General features: G+C 43.7%; 1 protein-coding gene across 1 annotated transcript; it reads right to left on the reverse strand.

Annotated features, from left to right (window-relative positions):
• Positions 1-11270: 11270 nt before the first annotated feature.
• Positions 11271-23157, reverse strand: SPATA2 (spermatogenesis associated 2). Its single transcript, XM_048497264.1, has 3 exons — positions 23033-23157; positions 18741-19166; positions 11271-14876 (listed from the first exon to the last, which is right to left on the reverse strand). The coding sequence occupies exons 2-3, from the start codon at positions 19056-19058 to the stop codon at positions 13629-13631; spliced, it is 1566 nt and encodes a 521-aa protein (XP_048353221.1). The 5' UTR covers positions 19059-19166; positions 23033-23157; the 3' UTR covers positions 11271-13628.
• Positions 23158-24799: the final 1642 nt, after the last annotated feature.

Raw genomic sequence — 24799 nt, forward strand, 5'->3', positions numbered from 1 at the left:
AGGGTCGTGTTCCCCGGGCTTCCCCACAGCCCCGCACACTGCGCGGGGTCATCAAAAGGCGCCGTTTTGAGCAGCGCCAGAATGACCTGCGCTGAGGGGGTGCAAGAGCAGCAGAGTCGGGGCAGCTGCGTTGTAGCCGCCCCTGTAGTGGGGAGTGCAGTTGGACCCCGCGCTACTCGGCGAGAGTAGCGCGCAGCAAACAGTGAGTGGGGAAAGGGCCCTTGTGTCTAAGTCTTGCTGTCCCGTCAGCAGAAGAGTGAACCAGAGGTGGTGGAGTTCTCGTAGGGCTCACTGTTGAGGAATTGGCTAAATCCTCGGCAAACACCACTGCTTACCTTTCAAGGTGGATTCCTTAAAGAATGCAGAGGCAGAGGCGACTAATATTCAAATCACTTTTTGCATCTACCTTGCAGGGTTGTCATGAGGATAAAATAAGAGAAGGGGAGAATGATGTGAGCTGTTTTGAGTCCCCATTTAATAATTAAAGCAGTTTATCAATAGCTAGACAAATACACTATCTCAAGAATGGTGGTAGTGATCTTAAGGTGTTATTGCCATTCCTAAAAAATAGTACACATTTCTGTTTGGGAGGAAGCTCTGAAGAAAACAGAGGCTGGGTTTTTCTTAGCAATTTGGCCTGAATAGGGGGAAAAGCTTGCTATGGTAGCTATCTATCAGCTAACATGCACGACATCAGCAACATAACCTCATCGGATGCATGTATGAAAAGACAGCAATGATGGGCGTTCGACTTGATGGTCTATAAATATGTAATTCAGTTTGGTAAAGTCGGTTTGTATCATAGCTGAAGAACCTGTTGACATTATGTAAAGAGAGACAAAAGATTCTAGAACAAAGCAATACTTCATCTTTTTTACTTGATGTTTTCGTATTTTGTGACAATGTAGGGTAAGTTTTGAAGTCATTCCCTTTACAATTATCCTGCTTCACTTATCACGCCTTTATCTGTATTAACTTTTAAAAACTAATTTCTATGCCCTTTGAAATATATAACTTTTCTTTGCACCTGGTATGTTTGGGCTGGATTAGAACATAGACAGATACTGTTTCAAGCAAGACCTACTTACCCAAGTATCATTATTACCTTATCATTATCTTGCCCTTTTCAAACAAAAGCCCAGTTTCTCATCCTTCTCCAGGCAGAACTGTCCAGTCTTATCTCCCTCTCTCATTATAGCAGGCCATGGTTCAAGTGTAGCTTAATGGGCATTTTATCCTGGAGGCTAAAATTAAAATCCACACAATTATGACAGCTTCATTTAAGTAATACAGAAGTCAAGATAGAAACCTAAAAGAAAAATGGGATTGAAATGGCATACCCTATAATTCTTATTAAAACTTTTCACTGTATTTTAATTACGCACGTAAAAACTGCAACTACAGATTGTCTAGAGTAACCAGGGCTGGTTATTTTCAATAACCAGGCCTTAAGTTGTATAGCAAAGCAGCAAATGCATTCCCATTCCTCATACCATTCTGGAGACCCAGCTGCCCTCAAGCTAGAATTTAGGCTGGAATTCCCACTCTGCCCTGGAAGTTTGGGCCAGTCACACACTTTCAGTCTAACCTACCTTGCAGGATTGTTGTGAAAATAAAAAGGGGGACATTGTAAGCCACTTTGGGTCCCTACATGAGAGAAAACTGGAATATAAATGAAATAATTCTACCCTCGCCTCCCCATTCCATACTGCTTTGCATATCAAGCTGTCAACAGTGCTGGCCACGGCTGCTGACAGCCACTACTGGTCCCAGCCTTAGATTTCCTCTGTGCCCCATTATATCACTCAGACTCAATTCAATTGAATCTTTTAAGTCATCCCCAATCACTAATCAATGCCTCTGATTAGTGTTCAAAATCCAGCATTCATTATTCCCGGGCTTTCGAATTCTGCCAGGAGCCAGGGTGTCTTTTCCAGAATTCCCTCTCTCAAGAAGGCACAGGCTTTCCTTATGGAGTTGAACTTGCAGATTGTACTGATTAATGCCTTGGCTAACCTTGAAGCTTGCCTGCTGCATTGCAGTCAATGTGGGGCTGCCCCTGAAGACTTTCTGAATTGGCAGCTGTAGAAGAACACGGCGACCTCCTAATAGGGGTAAACTACTGGAAGCCGCAGCGGCTCGGAGACGCAAAGTGGCAGGGAAAGCAACCTCTTTGTAATCGCTTTTGGAGGTGACCTAGAAGGGAGTCTCTCAAAAGTGGTGGGGGTGTGTCCTCTGGTGCAGAAAACCTTGATTCAGAAACCTTACAAGAAATGCAATAAGATGCGCGTTGATTTCCAGAACCCTGGAGGAATGCTTCAAGGTGCTGATTTTGACTTATAAAAATAACTTGGATTAAGACTAAACGCAGAAAAGAGATTTTTTTTTCCCCCTGAAGAGTTGAAATGGTGTGATTCAAGACACTGTAGCGCTCAACAGATATTATATAACAGGACACAAGGTCTGTCCCCCCTTCTGTTAGACTGGAGATATATAGCATCTTGTGAAGAGATTTTCAGGTGATAGGATACATCTGTCATTGCCTTAGGTTTGCTGTTACCTTCTCTGTCACAGAGGCTTTGCACATTTTTGTCATGTTTCAAAACCCTGCAAAACCTCTTTGACCTGAGAAAATGATGAAAGAAAAGATTATGTGCCATTAACTCTTTCATATCCCTTTCAACTCTTAACATTGTACATGCATGAGACCCTCTGCTATTGTGAAACTTAGCCTGTTTATTTCAGCTTTCCTATAAAATGCAGTGTTGGAGTGTTTGGGGTTTCCGGGCTGTATGGCTGTGCTCCAGTAGCATTTTCTCCTGACATTTCGCCTTCATCTGTGGCTGGCATCTTCAGAGGATCTGATCCTCCCGCAAAGATTGCTCTGGAGATAATGCATTCCTCCTCCTCACTGCATATGTGCTTAAATTAGGGATGTGACTCTTACCATGCTACTGAGACTGTTTACCTTGTGCTCTGGCAATTGGGTTTTCAAGTTTACAGAGGCACATCCTGAACTTACTGTAGGGATCTGCAGACAGAAAGGTAGAAGAAGAATAGCTTGGATTTATATCCCCCCTTTCTCTCCTGCAGGAGACTCAAAGGGGCTGACAATCTCCTTGCCCTTCCCCCCTCACAACAAACACCCTGTGAGGTAGGTGGGGCTGAGAGAGCTCCGAGAAGCTGTGACTAGCCCAAGGTCACCCAGCTGGCGTGTATGGGAGTGTACAGGCTAATCTGAATTCCCCAGATAAGCCTCCACAGCTCAGGCGGCAGAGCTGGGAATCAAACCCGGTTCCTCCAGATTAGATACACGAGCTCTTAACCTCCTACGCCACTGCTGTCTTAGCTTGTTTTATCAGTTAATGTTTACCATTGTACAGCCTGCAGTGAAAGTTCATGGATATATTAGACATGTACATAAAATTGAACAGGGAAAAAATATTTTACTACTTGTTCCTCTCTGGATACCTCTGAACCTTGCTTTCAAAATGGCTACCTTGGAAAGTGGACACTGTGGCCTTATATCCTACGGAGGCCCATCCCCTCTCCAAACTTTGCCTGCCCCAGTCTTCACTCCAAATCTCCAAGAATTTCCCTTGATGGAGTAGGCAAGCCTAGTGTCCTGCAACCACATAGAAATCACCCTGCTGAAACAAAATTTGACTGGGAACGGGCTTCCCCATGTTGGCAGGAGTTCTCTCTTCCCTCCACTGTGCTCATAATGCCAGTGTGGAGTAGTGGTTAAGAGTAGGGGGCAGTGGTGGGATTCATGAGGGCCGTACCACTTCAGCAGAACCAGTTGTTAAAATGGTGCTTGTAAACAACCAGTTGTTAAATTATTTGAATCTCACCACTGGTAGTGGGGAATCAAACCAGGTTTGATTCCCCACTCCTCCACATACGCAGTGGACTCCCGTATGGTGAACCAGATTTGTTTCCCCCTCTTCTATATTCCTGCTGGGTGACCTTGGGCTAGTCATAGTTCTTCAGAACTCTTTCAGCCCCACCTATCTCACAAGTTGTCTGTTGCACGGAGAGGAAGGGAAAAGAGTTTGTAAGCCTCTTTGAGACTCCTTACAAGGGATAAATGGGGGGGGTGTTAAATCCAAACTCCCCCTCTTCTTCAAGGCTCTGAGTGACTGCCCAAGCATGCAAAGACTGCCTTTGAACTATGTTTGCCTCAAAAATAGTGATATAAGACCACAAGTAGGATTTCCACCCAGGGCTGGAGCGAGGGTTACTGCCCGGAACGCCCCCGCGCCGCCCCAGAATGCCCCCTCACTGCTGCATGCTCAGTACATCACGTCCTTCCCCCACATCCCCTTGGTGCTACACCACTGCCTCCATCTGACTGGGTGAGGGTGTGGACGACACAGCTCATAAGTGATACTATTTACACAGGAGTGGGTCTCCCTGTCTAGAAGTAAAGCTCCATTGCTGGCCTAACTATGCAGATACCATACCATCACCCCAGATGAAGCCAAACTGTAGACATGGCTGAGTTCATAATCATCCCAATTTAGTGCCAGTATGTCCTTCTTCTTGGTAATATCAGCACTGGCTCAAGGATGTACTAACACTCATAAGCCCAAGGAAGGAAGGGAAGTAGAAAACCACAGGGATGATCTCAGAGCTGACTACAGCATCCAACTCCAGTGTGTGATAATTACTAAGCTTCAGCTAGAAGTCCCGGACCCAAAACAAGACCTCAAACACAATCTTAATTTTTATTTCTTTTTTTAATATAAGAAGGACAAAACGAGTTGTATGAAAAGAGGTGAGAAAATGAGATAAAGTGGGAAGCAGGTATTTGTGTGGTTATATATGAACCCGAGGAAAGAATGTAGTAGTACTTCAGGTGTATATAATAAAAAGGTTCTTCAGATATAATGGGCTAAAAATGGTGACACTGTTGCTTTGTTTTGAATTTATGTCATGGACCTTTAATCATTCGTAGTGTGATTTTGTAATTGTCTATTGGAGTCTCACTAACTCACTCACACGAAGCCTTGCTAATCAACTCACTCACAGGAAGCCTCCCTACAAAATCAAAATGGCTGTAAACAAAAGAAGCTTTTCCCACAATAAAACCTTCCCTGCACCATCAGGATGCGACAGCCCTGCCCTCAGGCTCTCCATCCAAATCCTTCCTAAGTCACGAGAGTGTATTCTTAGCAAAGCTCTGAGGGTGGAATGACTTCTGTGAGGAAAACTGAGATGCAAAAAGTTGTGCCAGAGTGCCACCTATAGCTAGCTCAAATAAACTTTCCTCAAAAGGCAGACGAAGTTGGAGGAAGAAAACTCATTCTCCAAGCACATTCTCCAAATTCAAATCTGTTTGGAGGAATAATTGTGCACATTCTCCTACATTAATTTTTGAAGCCTCATCTCAGGATACTTTAGCTTTTAGGGGCTTTGGGGGAGGGAGTATTGAAGTAGCAAACAGGCACATTAATATTTATTGTCCCCAAACGCAGCTCAGTGCGGAAACACATCTGGTTCACCAGATAAGCCCCTGCCACTCAGGTGGAGGAGGGGGGAATCTAACCTGGTTCTCCTGATTAGAATCCACCTGCTCTTAGCCACTGCACCACACTGACTGCATTTGAACTATGTTCAGGGCTATTAGCCTTGGCTGAGGGGCAAGACGGTACCATTTCAAGATGTCTACCTTCTCCCCTTCCTTTCCTCTTTCCCTTCTCCCTCCCTCTTCCCTTTAGTTTCCCTTCTTGTATTCAGATCCATCCAATTGATTTTATTGAGGTAGTAGTCGGACCACTGTTAACCAAAGGTCACTTATTGCTGTCTTGCCCTGCCTCCACGTGGACGCATTTTTCCTTAGGAGATAGGGTAATTTTAGAGAACCATCATTATAAAGAACAGAATATATTAGAGTGATTTTTATAGTTGCAAATTGTACAATATACAAAATGTTTGTGTATAAAATGAGAACCCAGTTTGCTGGGGGGTAAAGCACAGACAACTGGGGGGGGGGGGATGGCAAGGCTACCGTTAAACGTAGTCTACCAAGTAAACATCATGCTGTGACATGACCCCATGGGTCAGTAATGGCCTGATGCTTGCACAGAGGACTAACTTTACCTTTTTATGTGTTGTTAGCAGCCTTGCTCCCTGTCTTGCCAGGAAAGGGAGGGGTACAAAAAAATAAACGTCAACTAAGTAAATTCATATAACTCTGCTTATTCTGTCTCCTTCAGCTAGCTGGTTCTTCTGAGGTTCCCTTCAGCCTCAGCCGTTTCCCTTGACCCACAAACCAAATTGGCTACAGTAGACATTTCCCAAACACTGTGCAGGAAGAAGTGAGGTTATTAAAGACAGGTCCCAGGGGGGAAACATACTTAACTGTAGAGAAGTGTGTTGCATCTCTCTGTGATTCACTGCTGTGGGGTTTTCCACTCAGCTTCTGAGTAGTATTAATTTCTTCCCCCTTCAGTGTATAAGTATAGAGTGGATTAAAAGAGCCCGCTTAAGCCTCTCTGCACTGAATATGAGATCATTCAAGTCACTCCCAATCAACAACACACTAGGCTGTCTGTTGCTTCTCTTCGGTGGTGGGATCCAAAATTTTTAGTAACAGGTTCCCATGGTGGTGGGATTCAAACTGTGGCGTAGTGCCAATGGGGCTGGGCGGGGCACGACGGGGGCATGGCCGGGCATTACGGGGATGGGGCATTCCTGGGCGGGGCTGTGGCAAGGACGTAGCCGCTGCGCCGGTCCTTGGGTGGGAAACAAGTGCACGCAAGCGCAGGCTGCCACGCACGCCGGTGCACCTCCTGCTAGAGTGCTTCAAGTTCTGCGCGCTACTGCTGAGAGGAGGGGTGTAACTAAGGCAAAAATCATGTGGCAAAATCACCAATTAGTAACCCCCTCTTGGCACACGCAAATAATTAGTAACCTACTCTTGGGAACCTGTGAGAACCTGCTGGATCCCACCTCTGCTTCTCCTCATGAGTCAACTGGAAAGTCAAGACCCACGTATGGGCAGTATAGCCATAACAAAGTTTTTAACTTCAGTTGGAGAGTGCTGCATGCTACAGAACTATTGTGAACTGGCTTAAAGGGAAGTCCAGGTCTGAAAGTGTTGAAGTCTACCAACCGAACAAGGTCATGTAGACTTGAAATTTGAAGCTAAGCTTCCTGGCTTAAGATGTAGAATGCAGCAATTAGGAACATCTGAGGGTCTGATGGGTAAACAGAATATAACTTTATTTGTAATAAATAAATAAAATAACACAAGGGCTCCTTCATAGCAACTCGTCTAGCCAGCTTACCTTGAGCCATGGATAAAACCTGGGCTGGAACTGGAGTTGCCAACTCCAGGTTAGAAATTCCTGGAGATTTGGGGTCTGGAGAGGGTGATGTTTGAAAAGTTGAGGGACCTCCGCTGGGTATAATGCCATACAGTTTACTATTCAGATCAGCCGTTTTCTCCAGGACAACTTATCTCTATAGCCTGGAGAGCAGTCAGAATTATAGGAGTCCTTCAGCTACCACCTGGAGGTTGACTATCCTCGCTGGAATTGTTCCAGGTTCTGGTAACCTACAACATGAAGTGGATGTTGGAATATTACTCAAGACTCAGTCTTATGTTACACAACACTTATTTCCCCCGAAAACACGCAGACCGATGCTATTAAACATAACCAACATGACTGCACTGAGTCACTTAAGCTGGCAACGTGTGTGTTTAAACGGCTTGCAGGAGTATGCTGATATTAGCAGTCTATTTATTAGGACTTTTGGCTGCCGTGTGCCACTGGCAAAGAGCTCATTTAGATTACTCATAGAAGTGGGGCTTGTAATCTAGATATATTTGACAGCAAACAGAATGGAAGAATTTCTCTCAAGTGTACTGATGATACAATATTTATACTTCAAAAAAACCCAACAGCTTGGCACTTCATGCAAAAAGGCATTTTATTACAAACTTGAGTCATGCTAAAAATGTGATACTTCAATCTGAGAAATGGCAAGACAAGCCACCTTTCCAGAGAAAAACTCTACCTAAAGCCAACATGTGATAAAATCGGAGCTGTAGAATACAGCAAAACAGTCTGCCTAAAATATTTCATGGCAGAGGTACCCCCTGTGGCAGGATAATAATTTAGAACAACAATTTATATCAAAGCACTTATTTAAAAGTCCTGACCCGGCCGAGGTCAGCCTGATTTCTGCAGCTCTCAGAAGCAAAGCATTATGTAGAGGCAGGAAATGGCAAACCATCTCTGTTAGTCGCTTGCCTTGAAAACCCAAGAGGATTGCTGTAAGTCTGCTGCAACTTGACAGCTGTTTACACAGAGACCTATTTTTAAAAGCTGGGTTAATTTCAAGTGAAAAAGCAGCAGTTGGAAAGTAAATTCCAAAGACTTTTCACCCAATGCTTTTCTCTGGCAGTCTTCTCCCACCAGTTTTATCCCTCTCCAATGAGTAGGATGGCCAGTCTCTGGGTGTTCGCTGGTCTCCTGGGATTACAGGTGTGTTCCAGGTAAAAGAGATCAGTTTGCCTGGAGAAAATTGCTGCTGTGGTAGGTGGTACACTATGACATTATGTCCCACTGAGGTCTCTTCCCTTCCCAACCCCCCCCCCTTCTTATGCTCAATCCCCCTTCCATCCACTCTCCAAAATTTCCCAAACCAGAGCTGGCAGCCCTACCAGCAAGGTGCCAGGCTGGTGGAAAGGCTCTGCAGGTACAAAGCACTGGGGTAAGAAAATCTGATCTCCACCCCACCCATTGCTCACCATCTTCCAAGCAATGCTGGATTTGACTAAATGACCATCAAGTCTAGTATGGTGTTCACACAACAGCTAACCAGCTGCTGCCTCTAGGAAAGCCACAAGTTGGATGACTACAACAGCATTCTCTACCTGTGCTCCCCTGCAACTGATGTCTCTGGTACTGGACGGTGGGAGGTATCTCCAAAAGCCATATCTGAAGCATCGCCCATTTAATTCCAAGGCATCACAATGGGGTCACCCAGGGCTAAGGGAAAGTGATTCCAACAGGCTACATGATGGCCATTTGTTAGCAATGGTGATTTTGTGAATTTAGGCAAGTCATAAGAAGGAGGGAAGGACTGAGGCAGCGCTTGGCTCTTGTGGCCCTCTCTTACCTGCCTTGAAAAGACCAAAAGGTAATTAGAAATCTGCTGCGACTTGATAACACAACAAAATTAAAAAGTGCAGCTCTTTACCACTATCTACACCAAGTCAGTATTTTCCAGTGCTAGGAGGAATTTGGTGGTGGGACTATCATAGCAAGGGCTATACTATGTACAAATTATATTTTAAATATTTTAAAACACTGTGTCCAGCCCTTCTGTAAAGTAAGTTTTTAGTTGGTTGTGGTGGGTTTTCCAGGCTGTGTGGCTGTGGTCTGGTGGATCTTGTTTCTAACGGCTGTTACTTCCCTCTGTGATACACCTCTGAAGATGCCAGCCACAGATGCAGGCGAAACATTAGGAACAAGATCCACCAGACCACAGCCACACAGCCCGGAAAACCCACCACAACCTGTTGAATCTGGCCGTGAAAGCCTTCGACAATACATTAATTTTTTAGTCCTTATTACTACAAAGATGAGTTTTGCAGGATTGGGATCAGATATTTAACAAGAGAGGGGTCTTCAGCAGAACTGCAAGGATTCCAGAGTTCTGCATAGCTTACTGTCTGTTGTCCAGGTGCAGTAGATGTTAGCATGCAGATTTGCAAAACATGTGCAGGTTACAGAATCCAGCTTTTAGCGACAAAGAAATGTAGGAGTGGATGTAGATATATAGACAGAGAGAATAAACACACACAGAGAGACGCCTAGAAAAGGACTAATACTAGCTTTAATCAGCTCCACCCACTTGCCTTATGCCAGCACCCGTTTGAGGCAGGATTAGCACACCAAATCCATACTTAAACTGTTACACAACATACTTCAGCTCATGACCAGGAAGAGGAAACCTGCCTCTAACATTGTGACTGTTTTTTAACTTGCCACGGGTCTGTATAATATGTCACAGCCTCTCTCATTTTGTGACAACTCTGCTCAGTTACAGGTTTGCAACACGCCCAGTACTGGACTGCTAGGGGAAAAGCAGCATCAGACATTAAGACCAGTCAGACTGTTTTAAAACACTACAGCATGTTCAAAACACTACAGCATGGGCACATCCTTGCTTCTTCCACCTACAACATTTTATAAAACAGAGTTTAAATCCAGAAGTTGCCTTCTCATAAGCAGGGGTACAGCTTTTGGATAGGGTAGGGTAACTGAATATTGTCAAACAGTGGCTAGCAGTGGTTCTCAACCTGTGAGTCACTACCCCTTTGGGGGTCAAACGACCCTTTCACAGGGGTCACCTAAGACTCTCTGCATCAGTGATCTCCATCTGTAAAATGGATAAACGTTAGGGTTGGGGGTCACCACAACATGAGGAACTGTGTTAAAGGGTTGCAGCATTAGGAAGGTTGAGAACCACTGTGAGTCATCTTGAACCAGATTACCTAGTCCTAGATTCTAAACTCCCCTCCACAGTGACTGAGGGCTGATTGGCATTACAGTGTTCAGTGTTTAGTAGGGATGGCACTGGGACTTTGCTTTAGACATAAAGCAGACGTTTTGTGCCTCTCAGTTGCACACCAGCTGTTTTCTGCTCGCATCCGCAGCACACACTTAGAAGTGACTTCAGCCTCTCCCCATTTGTTGTTTTTATGTCCTCAAATGGCACCAGTGTGAAGAGTACATGTAATCATGTGACTGAAACAGAGGCAACTGGGGCTCCGTGGGCCAGTCTCATGATGTGTAAATGTGTGGGAGAAGCTGCTAAGGTCACAAGCAAAACAGGGCCAGTGTGTGTATCTGGAATGAGACTCCCACCACACCTCTGATACAATGCCCTCACATCCTCCCCTACAAACAGAAAGACCTTACAATGTGAAGAGTGGTTCTAAGCTACCAAGGGCCCACCTATCTTTTCCTTTAGTTTCCAAAATGTAAAATGGCAGACCTATCCTCCGAAGAATCATTACATACATAAGCCTTTATTGGCATAGTCAGAAAAAGTTCCGAAGAATCATTAAAGACAAGCATAAGGACTGAACCGCTGGCTATTGTAGACTATATGGACCCTGTGAATATTCCAATCAAGTGTGTTTTTGCCCCTGCCTGCTACCCAAGGTAAACTCTGAGGAGGAAGAATTTAAATGGTTCAAAGATAGCCATTCAGGTACTTAACAAATCAGATGCCAAACAGCTGCATTTTAAATTAGCATATATTTTACTGTCTTGATCACAGCAACTTCATACAGTCAGATACACATAAAAATATATAGCATGGTATCACTTGCAATTTAACACTGTTCTGTACTACAGGAATTCCATGACAGATATGTACACAGGAGTGCTTCCTTTTTTAAAAAGCAATATAATTAGTCCCTGCTATGTTCACCGTATAAATTACGTGGCATCACAGTTTTTGTTCATTTAGTGTCAAGTGAGTAGCAATATGGAACTGGAAGAAGAGAGAGCTAGTAGCTACACAGTATAGCAGCCAAAGAAAGACAGGCATGATGCTTTTGAGGTTCAACAGAAACAGAACGCATCAAAAAAGGAACTCTACAACCTGTTTTAGAAATAGTAAAATTATTTTAAATTTGGCAATATATACATCTCTTTTATGTACAAGTATACCAATATATTTATAAAAAAAGAATCCTCCTAAGCTTTTTAAAAAATCTGATTCGTTTGCTTGCGCAACCATTTCCCTTAAACTTCCTGGTCAGCGAGGTAATACCTTCTTGTAAAGAAAAAATAATAATGTGCCATAGCAATCATCTTATTTATACTATTCCTGGTCATGTACCTTCTTGGTATTAGTTTGCTTGGTATTAGCATTCCATAAAACTCATTTTTGAAACTGTACATTTGATACTCATCTGCAGCCAAAGCATTTCAGCAAATTTACAATGCTCATTAAACCATCATGTGTCTAATCCTGCCCCCTCGCCAGACTCTTCCCCTCCCGCTCCCCGCAAAAAACACACTTAAAAAAATAACCATTTACGTTTGTTTGCCACAAAAAGGGTGAAAAGACAATGATTTTCAGTCCTAAAATCTACAACCATGCTCATAAAATGTACAGTTTTAGGGTCGAAAGTGTAAACCTGATACAAAGTTCAAAGTTCAACCAAGTGGCATAACCATCTGAGTTTAGGGATAAATTGTAAAGAGGAGACAGACAGCATGAACCCAAATTCAATACGCAGATTCATCTCCACAGGTGAAAATTTTTACAAGCTTGGGAATGGCACAACCCCTTTTTAAATCTTCATTACAATGAATTCATCACCAATCTTCAAAACAATGCTGCAGACTTGAGTATGCATTTTACACTAACTCCTCCCCACAAGAATGAACAAGAGTCAACAGGTGTGTATGACCCACACTTCTACAAACAGGAGTGTATGTCCCACTCTTCTATTCCTTGCTTTGGCACAATTCAGTACTGCTTTGCAAGAGTTTGGTTTGTGCGTGTAAGGGCTGGAGTAAAACTGCTTGTTACCAGGAACAGAATTTCAAACCAATTGAAAGCAGCAAAAGGGAGAAAAATGGGTTTCAAGAGACATCAGTCTACAACAGCAGTGTTTAAAAGATGTAGGGGACACACAGGACCGACAGGGAAAAATGTTACCTGAAGAAATAACCCAGAGACTTTAGTTACAGGACTTCAGCATTTTTCTGTTAGAAAAACACAACATTCTGCATATTTATTAAAATATAAACTGCTTCCAAATCATCTATTTACAATAGAAAGAATAGGATTTGGTACACATGTAACAGAGGGCAAAAAATCTGTCAGGACAGGCATAATGCAACATACACAGATTCACTTGTTTAAAAACAGTAAAGACAAGAGGAGTGCATTGGCAACACTTAAATGCTCAGTTTCCATTTTGATTTGATATGGTATCTTGGAAAATGGGATGGAGAAGACGAGATGATGAGATTCCCACAGAAATCTGCCTTGCAAAGATCAGGAAATACATCTAAACTCTTTTAATATAACACCCACCCACCCCAACACACACACACGTTTATCTTTTTCGGCAGCTGTTGATGAACATTTTGTGCAAACTGCCCAAACAGTCAATTTCACAACACACTGTTCTTAGTTGTCACCTTTAGTTACTGCTGTGATGCTGGGTTATGTGGATGAGGCAGCAACAGCAATGCAACACAGATGCACGATGTCTCTTTAAGGAAACAAAAACTGGAGTGCAACGCCTGCCTATTCCTGAAAAGGAAAAGAAAAACCCAGTGCTCCTCTTCCCGGTCAACATGGAAAAAGAGCAGCATTCAGTTGCAAGTCACCTAAAAGAGTAGCAGCGGCAACAATTCCTTAGACAACGTTCTGTGAAGCCACGTCAAGAACCGGCGCCAATGCTGAGATGCGTTCGTCTAAAACTAGGGCATATCCTACTTTTCCTTTTCTCCTAACAAGAGGTCGGTAGGGTGGTGCTTCTTACCAGCAACATCAGCATGTTTTGTATTTTTAGCCCTTTTGTCCCTATATATATATATATATATATATATATAATTTCAAAAAAAAAAAGAATCTTATCTATAAACCAGGTGGGACAGCTGGTTGGATTTATAGTTTAACTGATTGTTTGGCAAGAACCGGTGCAGCTCACTCTTGCGACAGCAGGGATCGTAATAGTAAGCACTGAGGCAAGTGTCGCAGGAGACCTTTGAACAGAAAGTGCATGTGTTCGCTGCTCCCGACCGGTTGCAAAAGCCGCAGCGGGAAGAGCCTGAAGGCTTGGATTTGGAAGGGAACTGAGGGCCTCGCTCTTGAGTCTGCAACATGTACTGGGGCTTTTCCCGTGTCGCAGACCCCGACGACATGCCCTCGCCGGAAAGAGTTTTGAGCGAATAGCTGCTCTGCTTTATTGCGGGATACTCCTGCCTACAGATGAGCAAACTGTCACACTTTTGGCAAACGGAGGCGCCGCAAGATAATCCACAGCTTTGGCACTTAAGGGGAGTGGTCTCTTTGGCTAGATGCGTGCGTTTGTGGTAGTTCGGGTTGGCGTCGTTCCTCAGCAGCCACACGTCCGGTTTAGCTGTCTCCTGTCTCTTGAAGTTTAGCATGCTCCTAGAATCTGGGTCAGTATATAAATCTAAATCGTCTTGAGGGGAATAGTAAGTACTATATGGAACACCCGTTCTTAATACGCCATTGGAATGGGATGAGACTGGCAAATATTCATCAGAACATCCATGGGGAGATGTCGACATAGCAAGGAGAAAGGGCGACGGGCGAATGATTTCATCTTTGATATCGTCTTCGGTATCGACCAAAATGGGTTCTTTTCTGAGACTTAAAGAAGTCATCAAAGGAGGCTTTTTATTTTCCAAGTAACTATCATATGCATCCACCGATTTAGAAGGTTTGGTAACTTTGGGTTTGAAGTAATCTTTAGAGCCCCGCTCACTAGCAGATTTTTGAAGTACCATCCGTGACATAGAAGTGTTCAGGCTCTCTTTGCATTCCGCCCGGCGCTTCAAGGCATCTGAGCAGCCTCGAACATCGTCGCTGCTATTTTTACGCTCATTTATAATGTCGAGCTCTGAATATCCTTTATCCTTCACTTGCAAATGAATTTCTATCAACTGTTCACACTCTACTTTGGCCAAGTACAGTTCAAACGATACCAACTTCACCTGCAGGGTATCTACTAGGTCTTTGAGCTTATAAACTGTTCCAAGTTCCTGGACGTATCCCATGGAGTGCAGGATCTGCCTTATATCCTCATCAAGTATCGTAGACTTCACGTAATAAACAAAAGGCCCTGTGTAGGTCTGAAGATGAGAGAGAAAGGGAAAGATTACAATCTCAGCTTTCAACTAAATAATGACATAAGAACATAAGAACAAGCCTGCTGGATCAGACCAGAGTCCAACTAGTCCAGCACTCTGCTACTCACAGTGGCCCACCAGGTGCCTTTGGGAGCTCACATGCAGGATGTGAAAGCAATGGTCTTCTGCTGCTGCTGCTGCTCCCGAGCACCTGGTCTGCTAAGGCATTTGCAATCTCAGATCAAGGAGGATCAAGATTGGAAGCCATACAATGACTTCTCCTTCATAAATCTGTCCAAGCCCTTTTTAAAGCTATCCAGGTTAGTGGCCCTCACCTGTGGCAGCATATTCCAAACACCAATCACACGTTGCGTGAAGAAATTAGTCCTAATTCTTCCCCCCAGCATTTTCAATTATGTTCTGCGGTACTCACGGAATTGAACACTACTGGGTCTTAATGCTTGCGTCAAAAGATGAAGTGCAAGCACGGAATGCCACTTTTGTTCTTCCCAATATGTCTTGTCTGCTTGTTCTTTCTGAAGCAAGTAGTATTATCCATGGCCATAAAATGTATTTTAGGGAAGAATTAGCATTTTATTTTAGGGAAGGATTAGTGGGCAGGGACAGCTGGAGATCCTGGCACCTGAAAAGATGTGGGAGTATCAGGATGGTGGGATAAGTACAAAAACCAGCATGTTTTTTGTTAAAACCACAGCCAGTGACATTTTAATCGTATTCAAGTTTTGGTGTCAACGCTTTTGTAAAAGTCACTGACAGCCTTTAATATTGTGAAGTGTCTTGAAGGGAGGAAGCTGAGATTGAGAGAAATTTTTTTGCAATGTTCAAACCCCAATTTTAAGCTTATAAAAATAATTTAGCATTAGCTGTGGTATTTGAGGAGAACAAATGTTAGGCATTTGGGGTCTCCAATTGGGGGGAAAAGGTGGGATATAACCAGAGCAATAGTTTTACCTATTTTTTTCTAGGGCCATATAGAGTTTTCATGTTTTTGAAGAACAGTATTGTGTTGGCCAGTGCCAAAACTGCAAGGTGAAGTAGATGCACCTTTCTAAGCCCACTGATTTGAACAGACTTTGAAGGGTATTGCTCTGCTCAGGACTGTTCTGAAGGATTATTCCAGCACACTAATGATCAGACAATAACTGCACTTCAGCTTTCCCCTCCTTAGTGGCGCACACACCCACAAGCTTTCAATGCCAAGGATTCAGGCAAGAAACAGAACTACATTCAGCAATGGTACAGCCCCATCCAAACACAGCACCGCCATTCCCAGGAAGGCTTTCAGGTGGTACAGGGATCCAAAAAGGCAAACAAATCTCTGCCACTGGAAATCCCTCCATAGGGCTCCCATGGACGAACGCCACCAGAAAGCAGTCAGGTGCCACGGTTTCAGCGGTGAAGTGGGAGTGGAAGTCAACTATCTTCAACTCCGCCCTGGCCAGCCTTGCTCTGCAACACTGGCATAAGCAACAGGGGCACAGGAGCACTGGCAGGGCAAACGTTGCCACATCTGGCCATTTTGGCTGGCCGCAACAATTGACCACCAGCGGATCCACCCCTCTGCCAGGGCAAGTGCCCCAGGAAGGGCAAATCTGCTGGCATATGTCCGCAGCACTTCCACCAACAATTCGTCCATGGGGCAATAAAGTGCTATTTTGCTGGGGAAAAAACAAGTAGGAGTTTTCATAAACTTATCAGTAACTCCTCAATGCAACCAAATAACATTCTAAATTTCTCCTTCCTACCATTTAGTGGTGCATATTTACAAACAACATGAGCCTTGAGGTATGACAACTGAGACTGACAAGTACTTGACTCTCAAGAAACACCTATTTCCATGAACAATCCAATTCTACTTTCATTTCTATTATTTACTTGTAAGCATTACCAGGACAGGTGGGAACATGTCTACAACTGTGAAGGAACTGCTCTATTTTAAGAGCATTTTTTTGAGTGAAGACAAGAATAGCAAATGGGAATTCAAAGGCTGTCTGTTGCGAGGCAATGTATGTGTGATGCCCCGGGAGTCTGTTCTTTCCCCTATGTCAGTGGTGGTAAACCTTTGGCACTCCAGATGCAAACCTTTGGCACTCCAATTGGCCATGCTGGCAGGGGCTGATGGGAATTGTAGTCTATAACATCTGGAGTGCCAAAGGTTCGCCACCACTGCCCTATGTTCTTTAATATCTATGTGAAATCATGTAGTGAGGTTGTCTAACAATGGACTCGAGTGTCAAGCTGTGGATAAATTTATAGAAGTTGCTGACGCTGCTAACTCATATTTTTAGGTGCTACCCTGGGTATCGTAGCTGAGCAGCTATGGACAAAACAGCTAAGCGCAATTCAGATAGAGGCGATACTGGCTAGGAAAAATAGCATGCTTGAAGAGATTTTGTTGTTAACTGTAGAAGGGATATATTTCATGTTAGTGGAGACAATAAAGGGCCTTGGAGTGCTCTGGAACTAAGGCTGTTGATGGAGACCAATGTTGTTGCTAGGAGAGGTTGCCCCCCTCCCCCAAATTATAGTTGCTTCAAACACTCCAGCTTTTTTGACAATGCTGACCTGACCACACTAATCTATACTCCTCAACTCTAGACTATTACAGTATGCTCTAGATGGGGTTGTTCTTGAAGACAACACACATTATGACTGGTTCAGAATGCAGCAGTATATTTAGTCAAATATGTCACTAGGACTGATCAGATAACAGCAACACTGGATTAACTGGGATGGTTGCCAATTTGTTTCCCATTCCAGTTGCTGGTTTTGACTTGTAAAGCCCTCAGTGACCTGGGACCCACTTATTTGAATGACAGACTGCCTCTCTCAGTATAAGCTCAGGAGGACAATACGGTCTCCTTGCCAGATTGGTTGTGTCTTTATGGTTTGGAATGAGATGCCCAGTTATGTAAGGATTGTTCACTTGCTCCTGCAGGGTTTTCTCTTTTATTTTATTTTTTTTAGGACCCTTTTCACTGAACATTAGTTTTAAACTGGCTCTTAATATCAAATGGTATTACTGAATATTTTTAATGTTTCAAAATCACTTCGAGAGTTGGAGAGGGGTGTTTATAAAATCAGTATATAAATTTATTATGTAAAGTTCCCAATTGTCCTGAGAGATATAGCATTCCAAGCAAACAGGTGGATGGGTTTGTTTGTTTATTCCCACTCGCACTATACCACAGTTATGAACTTTCAATGTGTTCTTTACACTACGTAAACCACAGAAGATAAGGAAAAACAATGAAGATCATTCAGAACAGGGAGGCAGTTGTAAAAAAAAAAAACAGCAACCCCCAAACTATAAGCTAGTTGAAGCCTACAGAAAAAGCTGAACTGATTAAGGTTTAGGACAAATCTCAACTCCAGCTGAGTCACACTCTCAGTCTAAACTACCACATGCTTTCTTCAAGAATAAAATGCTACTAAAAACCAGGAGTAGTCAGGGCTATGGAATCTATATTGGCAAAATATTGCCAAGCTAGTACCCCCAAATACCAGTACTAATTCAATCTTAATGGACATAATTAGTCCTTTGAAAGCCAAGGTATCCTCCAGTATGAGATTATTTTCAAATGCTTCAAAAATTAAATTCTATCTTTTATGGTTTATGTTGGTATTAAAGTATGTGAATAGTTGACTTAGTTTTCAATAGTTTCTTGACATCCACGATCAGCCTCCCCATTACAATCTAAATCACAGGTGTTAAACTCGTGGCCCTCCAGATGTTATGGATTACAGTTCCCATCATCCCCTGCCAGCACGATGTGATCTAAATCATCCTGAGCACAAAAAAAGAGAGAGAAAATAGGGTAGAGAGATATGCTTTTGTGTCCTCACCTTTATATTTTTGAATTCCTTCTTCCAAGGGTAAAGGAAAAGATTAACTCCAACTGATTCCAGCATGCCAAAGGCATTCCGGAGGGAACGTAAACTTGAAGATTTCAAGGAGTGAAGAGAATGTTCTGCTATCTCATAAAATTTTATCAACCGGAATCTATAAAAGGGATCGATCTTGGGAAGGCAGAGTAAGGCTGAAGCCGCCACTTGCAGGTACTCCTCGCTAACAGGGCGGTGCTTCTTCTCAGAGGTATCCAATTTGGATTCATGAAATTGTACATACTTCCTAAATACATCTTCTTTATATTTTGTATCCATCTGAAGTAGGATTTCAGCACGCTCGTGGGCGGCTACCTCATTTCTTCCATAGTTAACTTTGGAGCAAGTTGATCAGTAGATATTACACAAGATGGCAATGTCAGCTTCCTGGAATAAGAAAAAAAAAGTTGCTGATTACTAGGTTCCTCAAATATGCCATGCAATATCCTTCTCCTCTCCAGGCACTCCCAAAGAAATTTCAGAATGATAGCTCTCAGACGTTACCCACTTTTGTAGTAGCATCAGAACTTATCTGAGCCTCATCTGCTTTTGGAAACATATGCCTACTGAGAAACCAACCATCCTGAACGCTAGGCAGTTTATCTGAAGCTTTCTGTGGCCACGTGGAGAAGGGAATGATGCAAGCTGCTTTAAATCCCCCGCTGGGGAGAATGACAGGGTATAAATGCAGCCAATAAATAAATCATAACCATCATTAATAGATAAGGATTCTGGCAAGCAGAATTAACCTCAAAACCAAATTGCACTTGGGAAGGAAATATTACACATAATTTTCCAACTACTTCATGGTTCAGTTATGTAACTTTCCCAAAAAGGTTTCTACACTAGGCTGTGAGGACTTCATTTTTAAACAGCTCCACTGGAAGCAAATCTTTAACACAGGGGAATCTGCTTCACAAAATGTGGATTTGAAGAGAAAGTACAAGCTATCAAGCTCACAAAAGATCCCACTGCCAGCTACAGTAGATGGGAACTCAAGCAACTCTCTTGTCAGCTCAGTTCCAGAGCTGACGACGGAGAAACCTTGTTGCACATGCAAGTTTCCCTTATGGCACTGCAGCTTGTCTCTCTAAATTCCCTTCTTTACTTATTAGAAATCAAATAGCCAAAACTAAGTCTGCAATCCTACACATACAAGCAGTGGCGGAGCTACAAGGGAATAGGGGTGCGCCATGCATGCCTGGGGGTGCAGAAAATCTCCCCCAGGCCCCTCCCTCTTTCCCCCACTCTCACCACGGCGCCCCCCTTCCCACACTTACCATAGTTCCTTTCCTTTTTCTTGAACTTTTTCCGGCTGCAAAAGGCTTGTTCGCAGTAGAAACGGCCTGAGGAACTACAGTTCCCAGGAGACCTTGGGGCTCACAAGGTCTCCTGGGAAGTATAGTTCCCATCAGGCCGTTTTTGCAGCCTGAAAAGGTTCTAGAAAAAGGAAAGGAACGAAGGTGACTGTGGGAAGGGGGGGGGGGTGGCGCTGGAAAATGTAGAATGCGCACCGGGCACAGTTTGGCCCAGCTACGCTTCTGCATACAAGTTCAAAAGTTTTACTACAAAGAATGTGTGTACATTCTTGGACCTGCTTCTGAATCAAGGTGCCTCAATTTGGGCTGTAGAGAGGACAGTTTCAGTAGTTCCGCTACTGTAATTTTTACAATAAGAACACTGACTGATGTCATAAAACCACTAACCCTGTTCCACGTGGTAATAAATCTGAGCAGATGCTATGGTACATATCCTAAAAGGAAGTTACACAATCAAATAAGAGAAAAAGAAATATGAAAGGAATGACGAACAAGAGGAGCAGCATCTAACTGACTGTGTTCATCAATAAAGAACACGAACAGAAACGTCCACAGAGAGAGGGAGGATCAAGGATCCCTGACTCAAGTCTTGCCTCTATCAACAGCTCACTGTTAGCCTCAGACAAGCCACTCTTTCTCCGTCACAATGCCACACCTCTAATGAAGATAGCTATCTGAAAAGATTACAGACATAATTGTGGAGTGTTACAAACCCTTTACACTTCAAAGAACAGGAGATATTCCTAGTAGTTTGCCAACATTCTCCAAAACATTCTTGAAAACGCCAAATAAAAGGCAACGAGATTTTGTTCCAGGCTTAGATGGCCAGATAAACTAAAACCAAGATTAAGGTGCGCTCAGGTTATTTCCTCAGTAGGACCATGTCTTTTTCTTGCAGCATGAGAACACATTCTGCTTTCCTGAAAAACTCCCTGAGAAGTCAGTAAAATGGATGAGGTGCATTAAATGTGTTCAATGCTACCCTGAACATCTTGTGTTTTATTGTCTAATAATAAACTGAAGGCTGGCTTACTTGAGCAAAGCCCAAAACTCCTAGTTTACGATCAATCCACAAGTTAGAAATCAATCACTTGACCAACATACGGCTCCAAATAAAGCACAACCGCATATAAAACCTGATCAGATTGAAATGCTCAGCAGTGAAGGGGGTCTGTTGCAGTGTTTAAGATTCCAGGCCAGAGAAGTTCCCAAGAATCAACTAAGTCCTTTGACTAAAGATAAAAAATGTATACTACTACCATCCTTCTTTCATTTCAATTCCGATTTACCATCAGTAGGCACACAATTTCAACCCAATAGTTCGCTGACATCTTCATTATGCAAATACCACAACTCTGAGTCAACAAAACTAAACTGTTCAGAATAGGGCTTCTTCAGTTTAAAAACTCAGTTTGTACTTAAGAAGAGAAGAGTTGGATTTATATCCCCCCTTTCTCTCCTGTAAAGAGAATCAAAGGGGCTTAAAAACTCCTTTCCCTTCCTCTCCCCACAACAAACATCTTGTGAGGTGGGTGGGGCTGACAGAGCTCAGAAGACCTGTGATTAGCCCAAAGTCACCCAGCTGGCATGTGTTTGAGTACACAAGCTAATCTAGTTCACCAGATAAGCCTCCAAAGTTCAAGTGGCAGAGCAGATAATCAAACCCAGCTCTCCAGATTAGAGTGCACCTGCTCTTAACCACCACACCATACTGGCTTAAGACCTCCCAACCCTCCCCCCCCCCACACACAGAAATTTGTGTATCATTGTGCCCAGAAATTTGAGTATCGTGAAGTGTATTTTTTTCAATTCATAGCAGCTCACCCTGAGTCACACTTAAAGTTCTCAGATATCAGAGGCCAATTTACACAGTACAGCACCTGCCCCAACCTCAACCTTATCTCTTTGCTCTAGTACAGTACAGCACTGTTATCAGGATGGTGGCTGATAAGTAGTTTGTCAAGTACAGGAGAAGAAATTCAGCAAGCAGCTTCAAAAGAACCTACAGGTAGAAAACTTTGGAGACACTCATTGACTTAGCAATTATGAATCAACTTGTTTCTCGTTGAGTTTCAACACGGGTTATTTTTCTTAAACCTACAAATGCCTCAGCAAAGAATATAGAATACTGCAGTAGGTAGGGAATGAAACCAGGCCTGCCTTGGTTTCATGACCTCAGAAGCTGCCCACATGTGAATTTGCAGGATTTTCATATCACAGGAACTGTAACTCCATCTTGTGACTAGCAACCTGCCTATCATTAGAACTGGGCTGATCCTTCAAACCTAAAGGAATAACAGTCCTTTTTCGTTTGGAAAACAGCACGTCTCCCAGAGCACAGCTTTTCAAACATCACAGCAGAACATTTGCCCAGTCCTTCAATTTCAAGCAGGTCTGAGGGCCCTCAGAGCAACAGACATTTAAAAACACACAGCCTACAGCGCTATTTGCTTTTGCATCAATCCCATTCGAGAGCTACAGCATGCATGCAAGAAAAAGGATGTCTGGAGCTCGTCTCTATCAAGAGCAGAGTGGAGAGTATCATACCAACGTGATCATGGAACTGCAGACAGTCACCACTACATACAAAATAAATGCTTAAAAACAAAAATTTAAAAATGTGGATTTTTGTAAGTATAACAAAGCGATCCTGGAGACCTACTGAGTCACTGTACAAACTACAACCGAGCCCAACGCACTGCCAAGTTGGCGGGGGAGGCTTCCCACGTTATTCTTCGAGCCCTTTTCTCCCCACGGAACAGCTGACGAGGGTGACCGCTAAAGCGTCCAAGCTGAGGCCGGTTAGGCTGTCCCTGACCCCTGCAAGAAGCCCCCCACCGTGTCAGCAAGGTCGCCTGGGAGACCCACACACACACAAACCCTCTATTCGGTCAGTAACTCCACCCCCACCTCCCACAGGCACCCCCCACTCACCGCCTCTATCGACTTCTCTCAGCAACTCACGACAGGGACTCGGGGAGACGCTCAGAGTACCTCGTCGTCTCCCACCCAGGACCGCAGACCACCAACCACCGCCACTGGCCAGCCCGGAAATCCTCCACAACCCGGATGCGCATCCTTCTCTTTCCTTCCCCCCCCCCCTCGCATGGACAACCGGAAGTAGCTAATACGGAGTCGGTCTTAATTTCAGCCTTTTTCCTGGCGCGGAATACGCATGCGCAATACCTGAGCGCTGGATTCCTCTTCACTGACTTCTTCGAGGCATCCTACGCGTGCGCAGTGCCCACTCGTTTACGCACGGCTTCTCTATTAGGTTGCCTTTTTCCCCCCCTGGGCTAGTCCTGGCGCCGAAGACGCATGCGCACTACTGAGGGTCGGTTTCCCCTTCACCGGCTTCTTCCAGGCAGACTACGCGTGCGCAGTGCCCATAGGTTTACGCACGGCTGCCCTATTAAATAGCCTGTTTTTCTTTTTTTTTCCTCACTGGGTTGGTCCTGTTGTCTCAATAGAAATGTTAGATTTCCAGGATCAAGGAAAAGATAATAACGAAGGGGCCAGGAGCGGGGCGGGGTGTTTGAGAATGTAATTGAGAATGATGGGAGCCTAACTACGCATGCGTAAGAGAGCAAACCAGAAAATCTGACGTCGTGGGTGGGCGTCTATCTGCTACCTCTGCAGATGTAGTACGTCAGTCGTGGAGTTTCCTAGTTTTTCCACAGCAAAGTGCAGACCCGCAAATCTTATTTCGCTAGCGCTTACTTATTCAGATGCATTTTCCCGCTCTTCCCATTGTATCTGGAGGGGTGAGTTCAGTCTCGCAAAGACACATTCAGAAATAAATGCTGCAACTGGACTTAAGTCTATTGTTTTTCTGCAATAGACTTAACACAGCGGCCCTTCTCGTATTGCAGCTCCCATTGCATTTGTTGTTCAATATTGTAAGCCGCTCTGAGCCCGTGAAAGAAAGGGTGGCATAGAAAACTAATAAAATAAAGTAGACCATTTTTAATGCATAGGTGGCATTGGGTAGAAAAGCCTCTAAGCTCATTAACTGCAAAATTCTACCCCAACTCACAGCCACAGTAATTGATTGTTGGATAGGAGTCCCCATGAATGGCAGGGGGGAACTGCAAAAATGATCCCCTTTGCTTGTGAAAATTCTAGATGGGATGCAAATCAAGCATATTTTTGGTATGTGTCCTGGTATGACACATACCAAACTAGAATAACCAATCTGAAGACTTGGCTTCCAACAATTTCCTACCAGGAAGTCTTGATCAGAAAACCTAGAATTCCACTAACATCTTTTATCCATATAACATATTCTTTTCACACTATGTTCATGGCACACATGTTCGTGCTCATAAGCTATTTGTCTGATGTTTATCCCCTCCCGCATTTTATTTTCAAAATGCTCTTGTAATGTAGGCTAGATTGAATGAGAAAAAGACTGGCCCAGTGTCACCCAATGAGGTTCGTGGCAAAATCGGCATATGAATTCAGGTCTCCCCGGTCATACTTCAACAGTGTAAGGGATGCATTGCATTTCGTATCCCCCTTTCTGCCTTTTCTCTTCTCCTTAGAATGGGCATAGCAAGAACTTGAACCCAAACCAGGTTTATACACTTGACAAAATACTAAATGAAAAGAAACTCATGGAACTGAAGATAGCATAGATTCCACGGTGGGGAGCCAGGTTGGTGTAGTTGTTAGGAGTGGGGAACTCTAATCTGGAGAACT

This window comes from Sphaerodactylus townsendi, linkage group LG05, assembly GCF_021028975.2.
Source record: "Sphaerodactylus townsendi isolate TG3544 linkage group LG05, MPM_Stown_v2.3, whole genome shotgun sequence".
Taxonomy (NCBI): Eukaryota; Metazoa; Chordata; class Lepidosauria; order Squamata; family Sphaerodactylidae; genus Sphaerodactylus; species Sphaerodactylus townsendi.